Source organism: Mytilus galloprovincialis, chromosome 7 (assembly GCF_965363235.1).
Source record: "Mytilus galloprovincialis chromosome 7, xbMytGall1.hap1.1, whole genome shotgun sequence".
NCBI lineage: Eukaryota > Metazoa > Mollusca > Bivalvia > Mytilida > Mytilidae > Mytilus > Mytilus galloprovincialis.
In genome coordinates this window covers 28,744,488-28,763,946 of record NC_134844.1, presented here as the reverse complement: position 1 = coordinate 28,763,946, position 19,459 = coordinate 28,744,488, and the positions used below count along the sequence as shown (strand labels likewise).

The 19,459-nt window shown below is 31.8% G+C and overlaps 1 protein-coding gene across 1 annotated transcript in view; it reads left to right on the top strand.

Annotated features, from left to right (window-relative positions):
• Positions 1 to 19,459, top strand: part of LOC143084172 (uncharacterized) — a 71,363-nt gene that overhangs the window by 18,193 nt on the left and 33,711 nt on the right. The window contains exons 7-22 of the mRNA XM_076260581.1: positions 1,901 to 2,023; positions 4,172 to 4,298; positions 4,779 to 5,013; positions 5,752 to 5,910; positions 6,719 to 7,082; positions 8,718 to 9,012; positions 10,088 to 10,211; positions 10,631 to 10,855; positions 12,650 to 12,859; positions 13,437 to 13,714; positions 14,628 to 14,778; positions 14,937 to 15,155; positions 15,616 to 15,769; positions 16,567 to 16,826; positions 17,536 to 17,568; positions 18,415 to 18,612. Of these exons, the coding sequence (XP_076116696.1) occupies positions 1,901 to 2,023; positions 4,172 to 4,298; positions 4,779 to 5,013; positions 5,752 to 5,910; positions 6,719 to 7,082; positions 8,718 to 9,012; positions 10,088 to 10,211; positions 10,631 to 10,855; positions 12,650 to 12,859; positions 13,437 to 13,714; positions 14,628 to 14,778; positions 14,937 to 15,155; positions 15,616 to 15,769; positions 16,567 to 16,826; positions 17,536 to 17,568; positions 18,415 to 18,612 (3,155 nt within the window). The remainder of the gene's footprint in view (positions 1 to 1,900; positions 2,024 to 4,171; positions 4,299 to 4,778; positions 5,014 to 5,751; positions 5,911 to 6,718; positions 7,083 to 8,717; positions 9,013 to 10,087; positions 10,212 to 10,630; positions 10,856 to 12,649; positions 12,860 to 13,436; positions 13,715 to 14,627; positions 14,779 to 14,936; positions 15,156 to 15,615; positions 15,770 to 16,566; positions 16,827 to 17,535; positions 17,569 to 18,414; positions 18,613 to 19,459) is intronic.

The following is a 19,459-nucleotide window of genomic DNA, read 5'->3' as shown; positions in this document are numbered from 1 at the left end:
GTTCAGATTTGTTGCCTACTCACTTCTGCCTATAATTTGTTAATAAATGTCTGCTTACACAGTGCTTCCCAAAAATGATTTGGAATCAACGTGGTGGTTGTCAGGATGAACGCTGAGCATATAATGTCAGACAAGACATGCAAGATAAATGTTATCCATAAGCCAAAGATAAATAAAAAGATTAGCTTGAAGTTGAACTTCTAAATCAATAAAAAATCTGCTGATTCATATCGTATCACTATCATTCTTTGCTTTGTGAAAAAATAAAAATAAAATGACTTACCGCTTATATTCGGAATTGTTATAGTGTCCAAAGCAAAATTAATAAAACGCATGCAATATTTCATTTTCAATATTTTGTGCAAGAGAACGGCATGTTTACTGCACTGTGACAAAATGTCAAATGACGTAATGTAGCCTGTGACGTCAAGTGTGATTCGCCATCATTCGACACGATAAAATAGTTCGTTTGTTATTTCTTTATTTCTTCGTAATTACCGATAAACAGAATAAAGGACTTTTAGTTTTTGATACTGACTTAGGGCTCACCTGATATTTCACAGTGATAAAGTCAGTATCAAAAACAAAAAGTCCTTTATTCTATATTTTATAAGTCATTGATATTCGGTATGCAAATTTATTGGCATTTGCAAGTCTTGTTTCTATAGAGATTATTTAGCCCCCACCCATCATGGTTCATTGACTTTGAATCTTTTACATAGTTTATAAGTTAATGTTTGTGTATAGGTTTGTTTAAAGGAAATGACTTATGATAAGTAAATGATATTTGGTATACAGTTGTATTAGCATTGGCACATCTCATTTCCATAGAGATTTTTAAGCCATTTACTGTCAGTCATGGTTCATTGACTATTTAACATTTGCATAACTTACATGTATATTAATTTCAATATTTGCATTATCCAAATTACAAAAAGTTGAGACATATCTCTGTGTTAACAGTTTAATTATTAGCCATTATTACTGAATTTGCAGTATCCACTAGAGACAAAGATGTATCTCAATTATAAGCCACAGTATGTTCTTACCAAATTCATGGTTAATTTTAGGTAACATCAAATTCAAAAATACATTCAAATACTTACTTATAGTTATATTTAGGGAATTTACAATATTTGGTATGAAGGGTTGCCACGATCAACAGTTGCAAATGTAGTTTTACTGGCAACATAGAGCTGAGAACAGATAAACAAATCTCTAATTGTGACAGTGTCAATTCTTGAAACACAGTGCTGTTATTCCTATTCTATTACCAATTTACAACATGTATAACGAAATGTCTCTTGCAATTGTTAATTGGTGCCGATGGCTCTGAGCATGATTTGTGGAATTAACAGCAGACCTTACCTTAATAAAATATTAAAATTCATTATATTTTCACTTGAAAATATTAGAATTAAAAAAAAATATGATGACAAATAACACCCAGTAGGATAAAGAGTTCTAAGTGTGATGAAAGTATAATGACATTATTTCAAATGAAAATTATTCAGATCAATAATATTGATGTAGTATATATTTTATTTGTTTGATGCATAAAATATTTGCCACACAATGTTTAGCGATCAACAATCAATCAATTTATTTATTTGTTTGTATTACACATGTTTTTCTGTCTTTACTGTGACATGTACTGGACGATAAGTAGATATAAATACTGTTGTTTTTACATATTATTTTTTTATGTAAGATAAAAACATTATTATGAAAATAAGAAAAAGAGTCTTCATTTCTGTGTAACCTATCCTATTGCAATTTTCACATCCATCAAAACATTACAAAATTTACTGAATTTACAATATTTGTAACCTAAGTTGTGTTTGGTACAAATAACATGATCTTGATGTTTATTTTAATCATTTATATATTGATCTTTCAGAGGTGTGTTCCTGGCATAAGGACAGTACCTATTGTTACCCTGGTGTTTGTGGTACTGGTACCAATGATCTAGCAACAGAATGTGTATGTGCTGAGAATTTTGGTGGTCCTAACTGTACAAACAGTAAGTTTAAGTTAAATTGGTTTTCCTTCTCTAATGAAAGCCTAAAGTATGTCAAGCAACTATTACAAAACTTATACATAATGCTTATTAAAAAAAAAAGCAGATCAATTTTGTTTTTGGGTAGTGTCTCTTTCACCCATTTCAGTTTAACCCATTACTGACAGTTATTGACCAATGAGAGAGCTTTAACACCCAATCAATCTCTATTGTCATAAAAAAAAACCAAAATTTTATTAAGTTTCAAAGAAAACGAAACCTCAATTATGAATTTTGAATTATACATTGACTCTTATACATTTACAAGCAATTGCATTTCTGTCCCATGGACCCACTCTTCTTTAATTAACCTATGAAGATAATCTAGTTATTTTATGAAAACAAATTCAATGGTTTAATTCATGATAATTGTGCTTGATCAAACACTTTTTTGCTTGTTGATACTGAATTGATTTTAAGTCTATGAGTAAAAATCGTGAGATTGTCTTCCATTATTCCAGAAAAAATAAAATGCTTTGTACAATAAAAAAACTGTTTGATATTTATACTTTTCTTTAGATATCTTTTACATTTTTATTGTTTTCCTTCATTTCAGTTTTAAATACACCAAATATAACTTTGAACAGTGCAGTTTTTTTTAATGATGATGAAACAAAAACAGCAAAGAATGATCCAAATGAAGCAGGCAGCGATCAGACAATCTGGACAAACGAGGCTGACTTCACCAGAGTAGATTTAGCCTTGACAGCAACATATACCCAACCGGCAGATACAAGGGATGCTGACCATTATGTTACTGATTTTAAAGTAGGATTGTCAATGATGAAATATACTCTTAGTTTATTTAAAGGTACTGTCACATTAAATTGATTCTGTTTTTTATTTTAAAAAGGCGAAAGATACCAGAGACATTCAAACTCATAAGTCAAAAATAAACCGACAATGCCATTGCTAAAAAAGAAAATAACCGAATACTAAGCAACTTGAACCTAACCAAAAACTGCGGGTGACTGAGGTGCTCCAGAAGGTTTATCAGATTCTGCTCCACCTGTGGCACAAGTTATGTTGCTAATGTTAGTAAAAACCTGGTGACTAGTTTAATTCGGTGGGTCACATTCAGGAAAAGGGGACATGATTGCAGTTTAGACATAAGGAACATATCCGCTATCATCTATGATACAGATATTCCATAATGGTCAACAAACTCTTGATGGTGTCCATAAAATTTGACAAACACCCAAAGAGAAGTAATGATTTCACCTTTACCATTTGGAACTCTTCCTTTAATACCCTCCTTGTGAGCAGCAACTCTCTTATCAAGGAAGTCATGATAGGAAATACCAGCCCAGGAATATTATATCAATTGGGAGATATATACTCAATATGTAGGTGCTGCTGGAATGTTGCTACATAGAAATGGAAAGTTTTCATACATCAACTGTATAGGTAATTTAATGAGAATAATGGAAGGAGTATGGGTTTGGCACAATATGTGTCCTAAATGTCAATTCCATTATTCCTAGATGAAATGCGCTGCAAATTTTAGACTCAAAAATGATTTTGTTCTTTTAAGCATTGTACACCACAAACAAGCAAAAATCTGTTGAAAGTTGAAATTACTTAATACTGGTTTAAACCTCATTTAGGCATATTGCTCATCTTAGTCAAAACAATCAGACATCTTATAGGAGTTATTGCATTTTTTTTCATTTAAAAGAGAATTGTCTGCATGTGGCTACTTCAAACTGTTTTTGGAAACACTGGTTGGAAAAAAATGGAGGTTATGTTTAGTGGAAATATTTTAAGTCTTATGGTTTAAAAGTTATGGCTTTTGGTGGCAAGTATTTCCAGTTTCCTGTTGAAGGTCAGTTGTTCTCTCCAGGCACTTCAGCTTCCCCAATCAATAAGAACTTGTCCCAACATAGGCCAACAATATAGCTAACAGTACTGAAAGTGGTATGAAAACATCTTTCATTATTTTAAAAGGACGCTTAATTAATTTTGATTTCATGTAAGTCTACAGTAAGAACACTTGATTCAATTCTTTTCAATTTTTTATACTTTTTTGGACATCTACTATACTGATTGATAAATTTTTCAAAAACACCTGTTTCATGATTTAAACACTCTCTTGTGTATTATTACTTCTAGGAGGAGGTTTGATTGACCAGAAAGAAACAGATTGTCCAGAGGCTGATCCTAGTTTAGCACCTAATAATGTTGAATGCAGTGAGACTGTAGCACTGGTTGACTGGTTACCTTTAGAACATGATGTCAGGTATTTATTTTCATAGTGTATAAAAAGAAATTTTATTTACCTTATTTTAAAACTATATTTTATAATTTTTATAAATTGCAAAAAAACATGAAGGTATTTTGTATTCAAATATGTATTTTTGATGCAAGGGGTTTTGGATTATAACATGTATGTATGTACATATGTTTTAAGTAATTAAAATATTGTTCAGATTAAATTAATATGATGAATGGATTTATGAGTTCACAGACAGTTGTGAATTCAAAACTTTTCATCAGGGTGTTCCACTGACTGACCTGAAGGGGAACCCATTCTAGTCATCTTCAGTGATTATCAACCAAATTTCTCCCACAAAAGGGGGGGGTATAGAGCCCCCCCCCCCTGGATTCACCTATGACAGTATTACAAATGTAAGCCACAAATGGCTTGAAAAGTACATTGTTTAGCAATGTAAATCATGTATTGAATTTTTCCTTATTGAATAATAAAATTTCACTGCAGAATTGTTTACACAGTAACTGCGGAAAATGGTGGATATGTAAAAATTGAGAATCGAGACACCTACCCAACAGTTGTGACAACAGCCACATATGATTACACAGGCAAAGCAATAACTAGGTCCTTCACATACCACTGGGATCTAGAAATGCCATACCATTGCAGTGATATAGAGGCTACTGGTACCTCTTCATGTCCTTATCCTGTAGAGCTAGCTACAGATGACATAACTTCTAATGTATGTAACTGCAGAAAGCTTAGATGTTTGTGAATAGTTATTTTTTACTTCTGTCTGTTAAAGTTTATGAGAAATGAATGAATTTCTTCCTTTTATTTTAGGAAATATTATTTTTTGGTTTTGAACAATTAAAGTGTGGTTATCCATTACACTTGATATTCATGAACATTTATAGTATCAGGTGTGCACACTACTAGTTGTTAAACTTTAATGCAAAAAAAATAAAAATAACAAAAACAAAAATACAGAGCTCAGAAGAAAATTCAAAACAGATAGTTTGTTATCATATGACAAATTAATCAAAAGCTCAAACACTTCAAACGAATGGATAACAACCGTCTTATTCTTGACTTGGTACAGGCATTTTCTTATAGTAGAAAATGGTGGATTAAACCCTGGTTTATAGTTAACTAAACCTCTCACTTGTATGACAGTCCCATTAAATTCCAAGTTATAAATTCAGATGGAATAAACTTTTAAGGAATTACAGCTGAATTGATATATTGCATACATAATTTATTACAATGTTTTTATTATTGCAAAAATTGAGAGAGGCTATGTTCACAAAATATCTTGTATGCAGAATTTCCTGAAATAGCAATAATTCATCTTGCATGTTTGTCCATTGTTTAGCATCACAATGATAAATGGAAGAAATAATTTCCGAATTTACAGTATTTTATTCAGGTTTTAGAAATTTTGATGAATTTGACTTATATTTCTTAATTTTGATTGCAGCCAGAAGTTGTTTTTGTCTTTGGAGGATGGTTAGATGATTTGTCAGGAATAAATGACTTCACGTTCCAAGTGTTTGAAGTTAAAACAAAAGACAATATCAAACTGACAGATGGTGAGACAGCTGCTTCTATAGAGGATGAAGTCATCAATAATACAACTGTAAGTCATAAATACAAAATATAGTATCTGGGCTACACAACTGACTTGACTTAGTGTACTAAGGCCAAATTTAATGTTTATGTTCATATGATTTACCTATAGAATGTTGACGCTATTCTGCAATCCAAGTAGTAATAGTCTTTTGTTGTGTTTGTAAAAATGACATTGAAGATGAGATGCATTTCATTTTAATATGTCCAACTTATAAAGGTCTTAGACAGTAAGTTCTTATTTTATTAAACTATTATCGCAGAAAAACTTCTATGTATAAATATATACATAATGTTAGAATTATGTAATTTGGGTAAATTGATATTATGTGCACAAAAATTAAAATATGACATGTTGTAAAATCAATAAATATATTTGACATGTACTACCTTCTACTATCTATGTATACTTTGTGTAGTTTAAATGTTATATGCCTATAGTTGTTATGACTTTGGTAAATTAAGATTATTATCATCAATATAACAGATTACGATTTAAAGCTGGAATTATTTTTGACTTTGGAGTTTTTCATAATTACCTTTACATGCATGCCATTTTCAACAAAAAGTATGCATCAAGTCTGCCCCTTCTGTGTTTTCTTAGCTGTTTCTTTTTTTAGTTGGTTATCTTACCTTATTAGAGTTTGTTAAAGCCAGTAGTGTTTCACGTTATGTTGGTGCTCATATAATTTAAGATTGGAAAATGTTCATTCCTTTATTATATTACAGTTACCTTATTGAATTTGTTTTTTTAAGTGAAAAGTTCTAAATAGAATTATGGAGATTTATTGATGTTTGCAATTATTTTTTATTTATAGGGAAGCTTTAAACTTACAAAACCAGGTGTGTACTCTATTCATCTGTCTGCTTTTGACAACACAAACAATGCTGAAAATATTGGAAACTCCAGAACAGCCAGGACCTTGTTATTCTTTGATGACGAATCAGCTGTTGACATTCTAAATGCTAATCCAATGGAATGTTCCCAAGCTTCTAAAAATAGTTCCTTTAAATGGGTTGTTCAGGATACCAGTACAGTAACAATAACATGGACTGACCATTTCATTAATACTCGTCACGAGACAAATAAATGGTTAGCGATAATAGAACCATATACAGCTTCAACTGTGTATGAGGAATTTGATGGAGATAGAACAATAGAAGCTATAGATAATACACAAGGTATATAGTCCTTTAGTTTATAGGGATTTCAACTTGCTTAAAAGTAAATAAAAATAAAAATATGCTTTATGATCATGTGGATTTTTTTTCCCTGGAAACTGGCCTTTTCTTGGATGTTCCGCGGATTATGTTAAATGTGAAGAGTCAAAAAATAATTTTATGGTTCAATAAATTCAAAATAAATTATTGCCTTTCATTATAAATAAATTTCTATCAAAAATAAGGCTCAAAGACATATATTAAAATACGAATAACAACGTACACAGATGTTTGCGTATGAATACACAACGTTAGAGTGGGCGTGTCTCCATAAAAATTGATAACATTGAAAATAAAGCTAATTCTTTTAACCAATCAGAAGACAGTAAATACACCAAATTTATATATAGTTTCATGGTTTTTAGGAAGTCTGCATATTACCTTATGAAAATTGGGTTATTTGTTGAACATTTAAATTCATGATTTACTTGTACTCACAAAATCCATGAAAATTGGTAACTAACCAATAATAATGAATCCACAGTACACAGTTTCTCTTGGACCAGTTTTTAATAACATTCATTTGGTTAGCTTGTCCCAATAAAGATGCTTTGGGCTGATGCAATGTTAAAAGAGGGATGAAAGATACCAAAGGGACAGTCAAACTCATAAATCTAAAACAAACTGACAACGCCATGGCTAAAAATGAAAAAGACAAACAGAAAAACAATAGTACACATGACACAACATAGAAAACTAAAGAATAAACAACACGAACCCCACCAAAAACTAGGGGTGATCTCAGGTGCTCCGGAAGGGTAAGCAGATCCTGCACCACATGTGAAACCCGTTGATGTGCTTATGTGATTACAAATCCGGTAAATAGTCTAATTCGGTAGGTCACATTCATGAAATGGAAGGGGATTGTAGTTACGACGTAAGGAACATATCCGATATCATTTGTGAAACGGTTATTCCATAACGGTCAACCAACTCGTGATGGCGTCCGTAAAATTTACTAAGGGATGATTTCAACTTCACCATGTGGAACTCTTGGTTTAATAGCTTCCTTGTGAACAGTAACCCTCTATCAAGAAAATCATGATAGGAAATGCAAGCACGGGAATATAGTATCAATTGGGAGATATATACCCCGTATGCAGGTGCTGCTGGAATGTTGCTACTTAGAAATAGAAAGTTCACAATTGGAAAGCTGAAATCATCTCTTTTGTCGTAAAGTTTTGTTTTCAACCGACCCTCATTGTCAATTTCTAGATGTAAGTTAAGCTATGCTTTGATTAAGCTCAAGTTGTACTGCTAAAATCCTGAATAATTGTACATGTATATGCTAATAGAAAGTTGAGGTTTTAATATGTATAATCAGAAGACCATTTTACGTTTTGAATCATGCAATCAGTAAACCATCGTACATATTGGTTTACAAACATATTAATCAATGTCTTAGATTTCTCAGTCTTGCTCTGATTGATTGTTGAAATCTTTATATTTAAACATTCTTACTTTTTACATGTTTTAATTGTTTTAACCCATACCAAGCTTAATAGCAAATATTGAAAATGCATCAGTTTAGGTTATAATAATATCAACCATAGATAGAGCAGAAAATATAAATGTTCAATTTTTATTCCATTTCAGGGATTGTGCAATTTGAAGTTGGATATGATGTTTTTTCTCCGAATCTTAGTGATTTTCAAAATTTGACTATTACACCTGATAAACATGTACAATCTGAGCTCCTGAACATTATTTGGAATGATGGAGATAAACTAATATTGACAGTTAAAGCAACAGATTTGATTGGTAGCTCCAACAATGACACTATCATTATATATAGGGATACCACACCCCCTTTTATAGATGATCTATGGTTGACAAGAGGGGATCGGTTAAATGTTTCTGTACATTATTTAAAAGAGCTAACTGAAATGACGTAAGTTTGTAAGGTAGTATAAAAAAATTAACAAGTATATTAAATCATTAAGGGTATAATTTTCGAACCAATTTGATTGTTTGTTTATAATGTTGACTGCAAATGTTTTAAGTTGTGCAATACAAAGTATGTGATTAAAGGTTTGAAAGTCAAATTGATTATATTTTTATGCCCCACCTACCATAGTAGAGGGGCATTATGTTTTCTGGTCTGTGCCTCCGTTCGTCCGTCCGTTCGTCCGTCCGGTTAAAGTTTTTGGTCGAGGTAGTTTTTGATGAAGCTGAAGTCTAATCAACTTGAAACTTAATACACATGTTCCCCATGATATGATCTTTCTAATTTTAATGCCAAATTATAGTTTTGACCCCAATTTCATGGTCCACTGAACATAGAAAATGATAGTGCAAAGTTTTTGGTCAAGGTAGTTTTTGATGAAGTTAAATTACATCAACTTGAAACTTAGTACACATGTTCCCTATGATATGATCTTTCTAATTTTAATTTCAAATTAAAATTTTGACCCCAATTTCACGGTCCACTGAACATAGAAAATGATAGTGGGAGTGGGGCATCCGTGTACTATGGACACATTCTTGTTGTTGCATATCTTTGTGTTATTAAATATACAACTGTAAACTTGATGAAATATTTTCAAAATAATGTGTAATTTTGATTCTAATTTTTATTTCTCAACTGGAGATGTGCAGGATTAAATTATATCATTAAATTAAGTTCAAATATTACTAAATCTTTTGCAAACTAAAGCAAAATTGCATTGCAATTGACATTGACATTTAATTCATTAGTGCTTGAATTGCATTGACTATGGCATCTATGATATATCTAAAAAATAGTACATTTCAAACTTTAATCTAAAAAGTTAATGAATAAGAATAGAAGGACTTAGACAATTTTCACTTGCTACTTCTCTATCCATATTCCTTTTCAATGAACAGAAAAATTCATACAAAAGTGTTCAATTACAAAACCTGCCTAAATGAAATGAAGTGAAACTAATCAAGAAAAGCAAGTTTTAAAGTGATAACTTTTTTTCAATAATTTATACACATTGTAGGATTGAATGGATAGCCTACGATTACCATAGTGGTGTAGATTCTCTATACTGGAGGATCTTTGATAATTACACAGGAACAGATATACTACATGGGCATGAAAATCTAGGAACGCAACATACTGTGGTAAGTATCTTCAACGTGTGATCGATATGATAAATAGAATACATCTGGCAACTTATCAGATTCATAAATCCCCCCCCCACACACGCCCCTCCTCCAAACAAAAAACATTTGTTTGGGGAGGGGTGTGTGTGAGGGGGGAATTAATAGTATTCAGAACACATATATATTCATTTAAAAGCATAGGTCATATGATTAGACACACTTAGAACATGGATATGATATGCAATAGGTCCTCTTAATTTTTTGGTATTTTGAAAAATTTGCTGATACTGGAGAAATATCCAAGTTTTGCAAGGCTAATATGTAACAGACTACCAATGTAAGTTTCGACTTCTGTTTGAATACTCATAATTCTTATAAATGTTTAAAATTATATTTTTATTTTTGGATAATAAAAATTTTATGAACTGATTTTTCAGGATGAAACTGCATGTCAGACAACTTATGGAACTAACCCAAGGGGAGCTAACTGCTACTGTACAAATTTTGAAGGCTGCTATCACAGACATTTTCAAGTTGTACCTGCTGTTAAAACTAGTGAAGGGCTATATACAGGAAAAGATATAGGAGAACATGATATTGACTATTACATTGAAATATCTGTCACAAACCATGCACAGCTGGTTACAGTTCTCAGGAAGAAGGTATGTATATAGAGATTAAAATATGGCCTTTTCCATATCAGCCTGGGTATCATCCCGAGACCCCCATATCAGCCCGAGACGGAGTCGAGGTGCTGATATGGGTCGAGGGATGATACCCAGGCTGATATGGAAAAGGCCATGTATTAATCGCTTTATCATGTACTTCTGACAATAGTTTTATGTATGGCAAATAAACAAATGCAATCACTAAAACAGTCAAAAACTTTATAAAGAAGTTAAATTATGAATCAAATATACTATAATTATTATACCCCCGCTTTAAAAAAGGGGGGGTATACTGTTTTACCTCTGTCTGTCAGTCCGTCCGTCAGTCCGTCCGTCCGTCAGTCAGTCCGTCCCATGAAACTTTCGTCACATTTTTCTCAGGAACTACACATCCACCCTTTCTGTAATTTGGTATCAACATTTATATATGTCAGCCATACCGTGTGATGCGTTTTCAGATTCATCACTTGACAACTTCCTGTTTACCGAACACTTGTCTGATTTTACACATGATAGCCAAGTTGAAAATTTTCGTCACATTTTTCTCAGGAACTACAATACAAGGATTTCTGAAATTTGGTTTCAGGATTTATATAAGTCAGCTATACCGTGTGATGCGTTTTCAGATTCATCACTCGACAACTTCCTGTTTACCGAACACTTGCATATTTTTACACTATTAATATTATCCACTTGCGGCGGGGGTATCATCAGTGAGCAGTAGCTCGCAGTTTCACTTGTTGTCCAATAACTGCATCACTACCTCCATATATATTTATTGTAACATTTCCTAAATAGGCATTTTGAAACATTGAAAATTTGAAAGAGTGTTATGATCATTATTACTCCATGTTTGTTGTACTATAAAATGATTCATAATTGTCAATGGCATTTGCATGATTTTGTTAGCACGTACTAAACTATCCCCACAAAATTTCCTGTAAATTTTGACGTCGTCATGAAAATTATCTGACGTCACAATGGAAAAGTAAACAACCGATACCGGAAACATCGGAAGTAACTTGCACGAGAGGCACTATTATGGGTTTTGTGCACGAGATGCACCTGATATGGGTTATCAGCCCGGGTGGGAAATTATGGCTTGTGTACTTCCGCTCATTACACATATGCAAAAGCTGTCATATCAATGCTAAGTATATGATAAAAAGATATATTAACTGATGAAAACTTCTACATGTTAAGTTATTGCATATTGTATCTTGCAAATCTAGAACATTTTATGCACCCTCTTTTGAGGTGAGTGTAGTCAAATGTGATCAAATTAACATCAAATACAATAAGGAGGTCCTTAAATAGGGGTTGACTGGCATTTAGAGTCTAGCATATATTATGCTACTGGAAAATGAGGATAATTATATTTGATAGAGAAAGAATTTAGCCTTGCAACAGGCCACCTACGGACCCCATAAAGAGTTGTTGCAAGGATTATAACATGTGTAGAACTTGACTATTTTTATACAAAAGACATCATATTTAATGTCCCCATTCTGACTAGACATGGCTGCAAAAAACATACATCCTACACAGCCAAAAGGATGCAAGTGTTAACTGTTGTAAAAAGACCCAAAACTTGAGCTTTTCTTTAACCCAAGGGTACTGTTTATTGGAACAATATCTGTCATACAGGCTACTCAGTAGAAGGATAGTCTGAGGAACTGGTTAGATTGCACTAATATAATGTAATATTTATATGAATGCTTTATTATATTCTTATTAAAAAGTTTACAACAATATTTTGTTAATTCTATCGTCTATTAAACATTCTAGATCACCATAGATATTACACCTCCACATACTGGTATGGTTCATGATGGAATGAGAGGGAGCCCAGAGGTTGATTATCAACAGGGAACCACTCTAACAGCCTACTGGGACGAGTTCTTTGACAAAGAGAGTGGTGTATTGTTTTATCAATATATACCAGGAACCAGTTGTGCTGACAAGGCAGATTTTGATCTAAATCGTACACATGTTGATGTATGTATATTGTCAATACTATGGTAGATCAGTACAAACCTATTTTCATTCTGCTGTTGTTTTAAAAAAAAACATAAAAGATTGATAACAAATTTTATTGCTTTTGATAAATATAAATATTTTTCATGATTTTAATTGATTTGAAAATGGAGATATTATTTGAATTACATTATTTTAAAAATTCATGTGAATTTCATGGGAAAAAATTTATGTGATTTCCATGTCAAATTCACATAAGATTGACATGAAATTCACATAAACTCATTTCATGTGAGTTTCAGGTTTAAGGTCGTTTGCTGTAAAATTCATGTGAAATTCATGTGAGTGAAATTTGCCTGTGATATGGATGAGTATTTTTTAACATCAGAATCATCAATTTTGCATTTTTGTACAAACTTTAACAATGGAAATGATGAATGTTCAGAACACTTTATGAATTCACAGTAAACTCTTATTAAGAAATATATATTATAATAACTAGGTTAACTGACTACAAACATAAGGATATGGTTTTCATGTAATAAATAATCTTGCATTAATGTTGTTATGAAATTGACTGTTATGTAATGTATTACAGCTTGTAGAAACTTATGAAACCTTTGGAACCTATGAAGCACCAGGAGTAGGAACATACTACTTTACCGTTGTGGCATACAACCGAGCGCTAGACCACTCGGATCCTGTGTGTTCTGATGGTGTTACCATAGATACAACAGTACCAACAATTAAAGAGGTTACTGTGGATAATACTGTTGTAAAGGGAGGGCTAGTTACAGATGTTGCCAAGACGAATTATTGGATTTTGTCTTCAGACAGAACACTCAGATGGATTGCCAATCATACACTAGACTGCATGTAATATATAAAAACAAGTATAGTCTCTGTGGTGTTAAGCGAAAGTTTTAGTTAGAATCCACAGCAGATATGCAGTTGAAATTTCAAAACCCCAAATCATATATTGTAGTACTGTGAAAATCACAATTCATAGTATATTTCATAGCAAAATCATATTTCTGTGTTATCACATAGACAATTTAAAAAAATCTAAATTTGATTTAAAAAAACAGCACATTTACAGAAATCTATTTAAAAGATGAGAATTTATAAACCATAGACATGTTACCTTGGTGTAATTGTAACCTGTTTATATATTTGACCTATTGAAAAGGGACCCATGTTTAACTGCACAACTGTGTATACCTTCATATACATGATATAGAAAGAGTCACCACCCCTTATGACATTATTTTGTTCACATTAGACAGGTTAAATGTTTTTGTTAGTTCTAAAATGTTAAGAATATTTATTGCAGTTTGAATTTAAGAATTCACTTTAATAGACAGGGATCATTGTATTATTGTAGATACCATTTCCCAGAAATCATTATAATATTAACACATAAGAACTTAGTTAGACATGTAAAGTACAAAGCCTGCGGAAAAGGCAAACAGTAATCTTGATTTTTATTGGCTCAAATTATCAGATAACTTTTATTTATGCGGTATAAATTTTATTGATAATCAATCGCGTATTTGGACTGACCATGCAAAACCCTCATGGATAGTAAATGTTGTAAAAAACACCCTCATCATCACATTTTTAACAAAATGTAATCTACTGGCTGTCCATAGTTACAAGAAAAGTAAATCTTGATCTTTTTCTAAAATAATAATTTACGGTGACCTAATATAATCTACTTTCTATCCATAGTTAAAAAAAAGTCAGGTCAATCTCATAATGTATTTGTCCAAATATTATATATTTGTAGTACCAAGGCCACAGAGAAGACTGATCTTGACCTTTATCCTGTACAGAGATATGGCAATGGATCAGCTGTTGAAGTTGATGGAACAGTGTTTTGTGAGAACTCCACAGGAGCCCCAACCAGTGCTGGTCTATCTATGTCTACTGCTAATATGGTAGGAAGATAAAAAGTATTTGAAGTGTAAAATGTTAAGTAATATATATTCACATTGATTGCATGTTCTCGTTGAAATCATTTCTAACCTAATATTTTCATTTACAATATGTGACTTTTTGAAAGTATTCTCTATAACTTTATTTTGGTTTGTTTCAGTTTTCAGTTTCATGGATGGTAGATGATTTACCAGCTAAAATCTATGATTATGAATTAGGACTGTCATCTACTGCAGGCAGTGCTGCTCCAGATTTAATGAACTTTATCACTACCAACCAGAATCCACATATTAGAATACAACATGCAGATATTCCAGACGGAACAACATTCTATATCATCATCAAAGGAATTAGTGGATCCAATGTAGAGGGTCTAGTGGTAGGTATTGTTAGTGTGATGTAAGGAAATATTACTACAAGGTAAATCTTGAATATCTCTTTTTATTGGTCATTTGAATTTAATAAATGTTGTGTATACCATAGATGATGTCTTAAAGTTTAAGAAATTAGAAAAAACATGAAAATGAGTCTGGATTATGTGTTCTTCATTTCCCCGATTCTTTATTTTTTTTGCTCACTATTCTCTACTCTCAATGTTTTATCACCCTATTTTTCTCTACTCTCTTTTTTGCTTTTTGACCATTTTTTTTTTATTCTTTAATTTTTTCACTCAATTACTCTTTTATATCGTAAACTCCATCTGGACCCTCATGGAGGGAAATATGCACCTGCAAAAAAAAAATAGCATTCTTTTGATATATTGCACTTTGTACCAAATACATACACTATTAAAGTCTATAATCTAATCTATTTATAAAGAATAATATCTATTATTGCAGTCAATTGGACCCTGCTTTATGGACACCACACCACCAGATTTCTCAGGGACTATAACACTGGCCCTTTCCGGTCAGTATCTTGTTGCGGAGTGGTCCAGTGGAGCATTCTCAGACAGTGAGGAACCATTTGACATCAACTATGAATTTGCTATAGGTAAATGTGGCAGTGTTTTATAATACAACTTTTTAGTGTTTTACTGTTGCAGGAAATCTCAAATAAAGAGCTTAAAATCATAGGTCAGAGTATTTGAATATGTGTCTCAAAGTATAAAAATAAAAATATGTGGTATGACTGCCAGTGGGCCAACTCTCCATCAGATATGTATTAATTATAGTTATTTTTTTCTCAAAAATGCTAAGTGCTTTAGTAATAAATAATTGTGTGGTCTCAGGAATTTGAAAAAAGAAATTGGAAATTTTAATGAAGTTTTTTTTGTGTTATTAGATGTAAAAATCAAATAAAACTTTGATTGAAGTTATAATACAAAGTATAAATACTATATAATGATATATGAGGATCTGTATGCAAACATTTTCAAAAAATATTGTACACAGATGTGAAACATTTAAGGAATGACTGTAATATTTTTTGTGTCTATGAAGAAATAACATAAAAAATTTGGTGCACACTGAATAACGCACGTAACGGGTAATTTAACAGTTTGCACCACATTTTATATGTTATTACGAATAGACAGTCATTTCTTCTAATTTAATTCTAAATTCCATTTTAAACCGTAGAAAACCATGAAAAAACGTTGATGACGTCACGGTCACATGACTAAATTATGTCTGTGAGCTGATAACAAAATAATGTCAGCCAATCAGAAGACGCGTTACATCCAAAATTAAATTATTAAAGCATAATTGTTATTTCAAGATGGATATTAAGAAACATTAAGATAGTATGATAGGTCATTGATATATATTCACACATTTTAATATTTTCAGGTAACACAGCACTAGGTACACAAATACAACAATATATGCCCCTATCAGCTGGGGGTACATGTACAGACATCTTAACACCTACCTGTACTGCTGTCATGGTAACAACCTTAGACTGGTTGCTCCATGGCAATCATAAGTATTATGTGTCCATCAAAGTGACCAACACTGCTGGCCTGGTCAAGATTAAGTCATCTGGACCTTACATTCACAATGTACAACTTCCTGTGGAAGGTGTAGTGTTTGATATAGAACCTAATCCTGTAAGTTGTTTTGTTTCTGTAAATTCATAAATTATTGTGTGCATTTATTATTGCGATTTTTGGCAAATCTACACACAGATGTTTGTATCAGATACCATAATACAAATTCTTATTACATATTGCGATACTCAAGTAGTTGCATTATTTGCATTAATAAAATCTTTGCACCAATTTCTCTATTTACAGTACTTATATGATCAAATGGACAGTAAGCAAAATTTTCCTGGAAATTCAGTAGGGTTGAAGATTTTAGATATGATATGAGTGTAATTCACTATGATCATGATGATTTTTGAGGTTGAAGAGAATTTCAAAATAAAGATAAGGCCTCTGACATACAACTATATTATTCAAATTTAAACACATAAAAGAAATAGCCTTTTTTAGACTGGTGAGGTGTTTGCTTTTAGCCTGTAAAAAAAACCCTTTTCTACCTGAGTTTAAATTTTTATGTTGTGTGTTTGGCTGTTTAGGCTGTATGAGTGGTAAGGCATATAAACATGTGACTTCATGGAGGGTGCCATTTTTAATGCTTGATAATCAAAACAGAAGTGATGAACACAAAATACAGATTTGTATAAACGAAACCAATATAATCAAGTATAATCGTTACATAAATAACCTCATATTTTGTATTTATAACAGCAGAAATATGTATACCTGTTACTATTTATATACTATATATGAATAAATGCTTTTATCTTTGCAGGATATTATTGCAAGTGATCCATTGCCTTTACAGGTAAAGATGTTCTCCAAAGTCTTTTATGAAAATTAACAACTTAGAATATGTGTTTAATTTTAAAAAATAAAAAGGGCTTATAGAATAATGGTTACAAATCAATCAAATTTTGCACAAAATAGCAGTTAGAAATATTCCATTAATCATTATCAATGATTAATGTGGATAAATAGTTGTTACAGCAATTCTACCTTTCATAAAATAGTACAATATGTTGGTATAATCCAGTTCTGAGATACGGTAGTTAGTTCAATCTGTCATGTGACTTCATCACCATGTCACAAAATCAAGGCATCTTCACTTCCAACACATGTTGAGCAAACAGGTGAAAAAGTTTGATGATATACTGCACGAAATATTCGGGAATTTAAAATCTAATAAGATAATCACCCTCCCTGTTAGTTGTACTGGAATTGAGATTACATATTTGAAGAACGTAGATTATTTCTAGACTACCCAGCAGATGATGATCCTGAAATTGCTTCAGACTGATTGTGCAGGGATACAGGCATGCCTTCTATCTGTTAAATGACGTCATAAGGGCATGCATAATTGATGATCATTTCTGGTGAAAGACATGATTCTAGCTTAAATGCATCTAGGATATGTTATAATAACTTTGCTTTTTTTTAACTACTATTGAGGGTATTTTAAACAGATCTAAATAGAGAAGTAAAGGGTGTTTTTTTTTGGCTATTTCAGTCATGAATAATTATAAGAACAACCATAGTAACTTAAATATATGAAAATAGTTGATTACTAAATTGTGATGTTCTTTTCATTTATTCCATGTAAGTATTGTACAATATATTATCTTACCATGATAGTATAAATTTCTTTTTATAGGATATACAGGATGTTGATTTCCACACTGATGCCTCTACATTGGTGGCTCGCTGGTCAGGGTTTGATCATCCACACCTTACTGTTACCTATACAATAAGTATAGGAACTACCAAAGGAGGGAATGATGTGATAAATAGTAAAAATGTGGGAACCAGTACATACCATGAGGAAAATGGACTTTCACTTACTCCATTTCAGGTTTGAAGATTGAAATATTTAAATGGTTTTATTCTCAATTATGTATGTTGAATCTGATATATTAGATACATAGTTGATTTAGTGTTTTATTGGGTGAAGACAATTTATTTTAAGCACAAAGATTTCTTGCAAATAAAGCTCATGTCCAGTAAAGGTATCTTATACCCCGTTCACACTATGCCTTTTTAAACCGGGTTCAACTCGAACTTGTTAATCCGTGTTGAATTTAGGTAGTGTGAACGCCTTAACATGGGGCGAACCCGGATTAAAATTACCCCTTATTTGAGGTGGAGGTAATGTGGGGCAAACCTGGGTTAACTACCTCACTTCTAAAAGTGAATGCAAAGTGAAGTTAATGTGAGGTTGTTGCTATAGTGACGTTTGCTTAAGGGCATACGATACAGTTACAGTGAAGGTAATGACGTTGCTAACGTAAAATGTTATTTTCGCGACGTCAAACTCTGACATATCGGGAAAAGATGCATTTTTCGACTGATTTTTATCATTCAAACTGATTTAATTTGAAAACAAGTGCATGGACCCCTATTTTTTAAAACAGCAATTTGTTTCATTTTGCAAGGAGATTATGTGACCCAAATTTTTTAAACTGTAAATAGCGCAATTTTTTTAATTTTGATAAACATGCAGCAAAAAATGACGTTTTTTCCTCTATTCATGAACATTTGATAAATATAGAGTTATTTCGGAATAAAAATTGCATAATTTTTAATGATACTTATAAAATGCAGAAATCACCGATTATTTAACAAAAACCATTTTGTGTTTATCTTTTAAAACAAAAAAGTTATGTCTTTCTTTCGAAAAAGAAAATACGGACACAAATCTG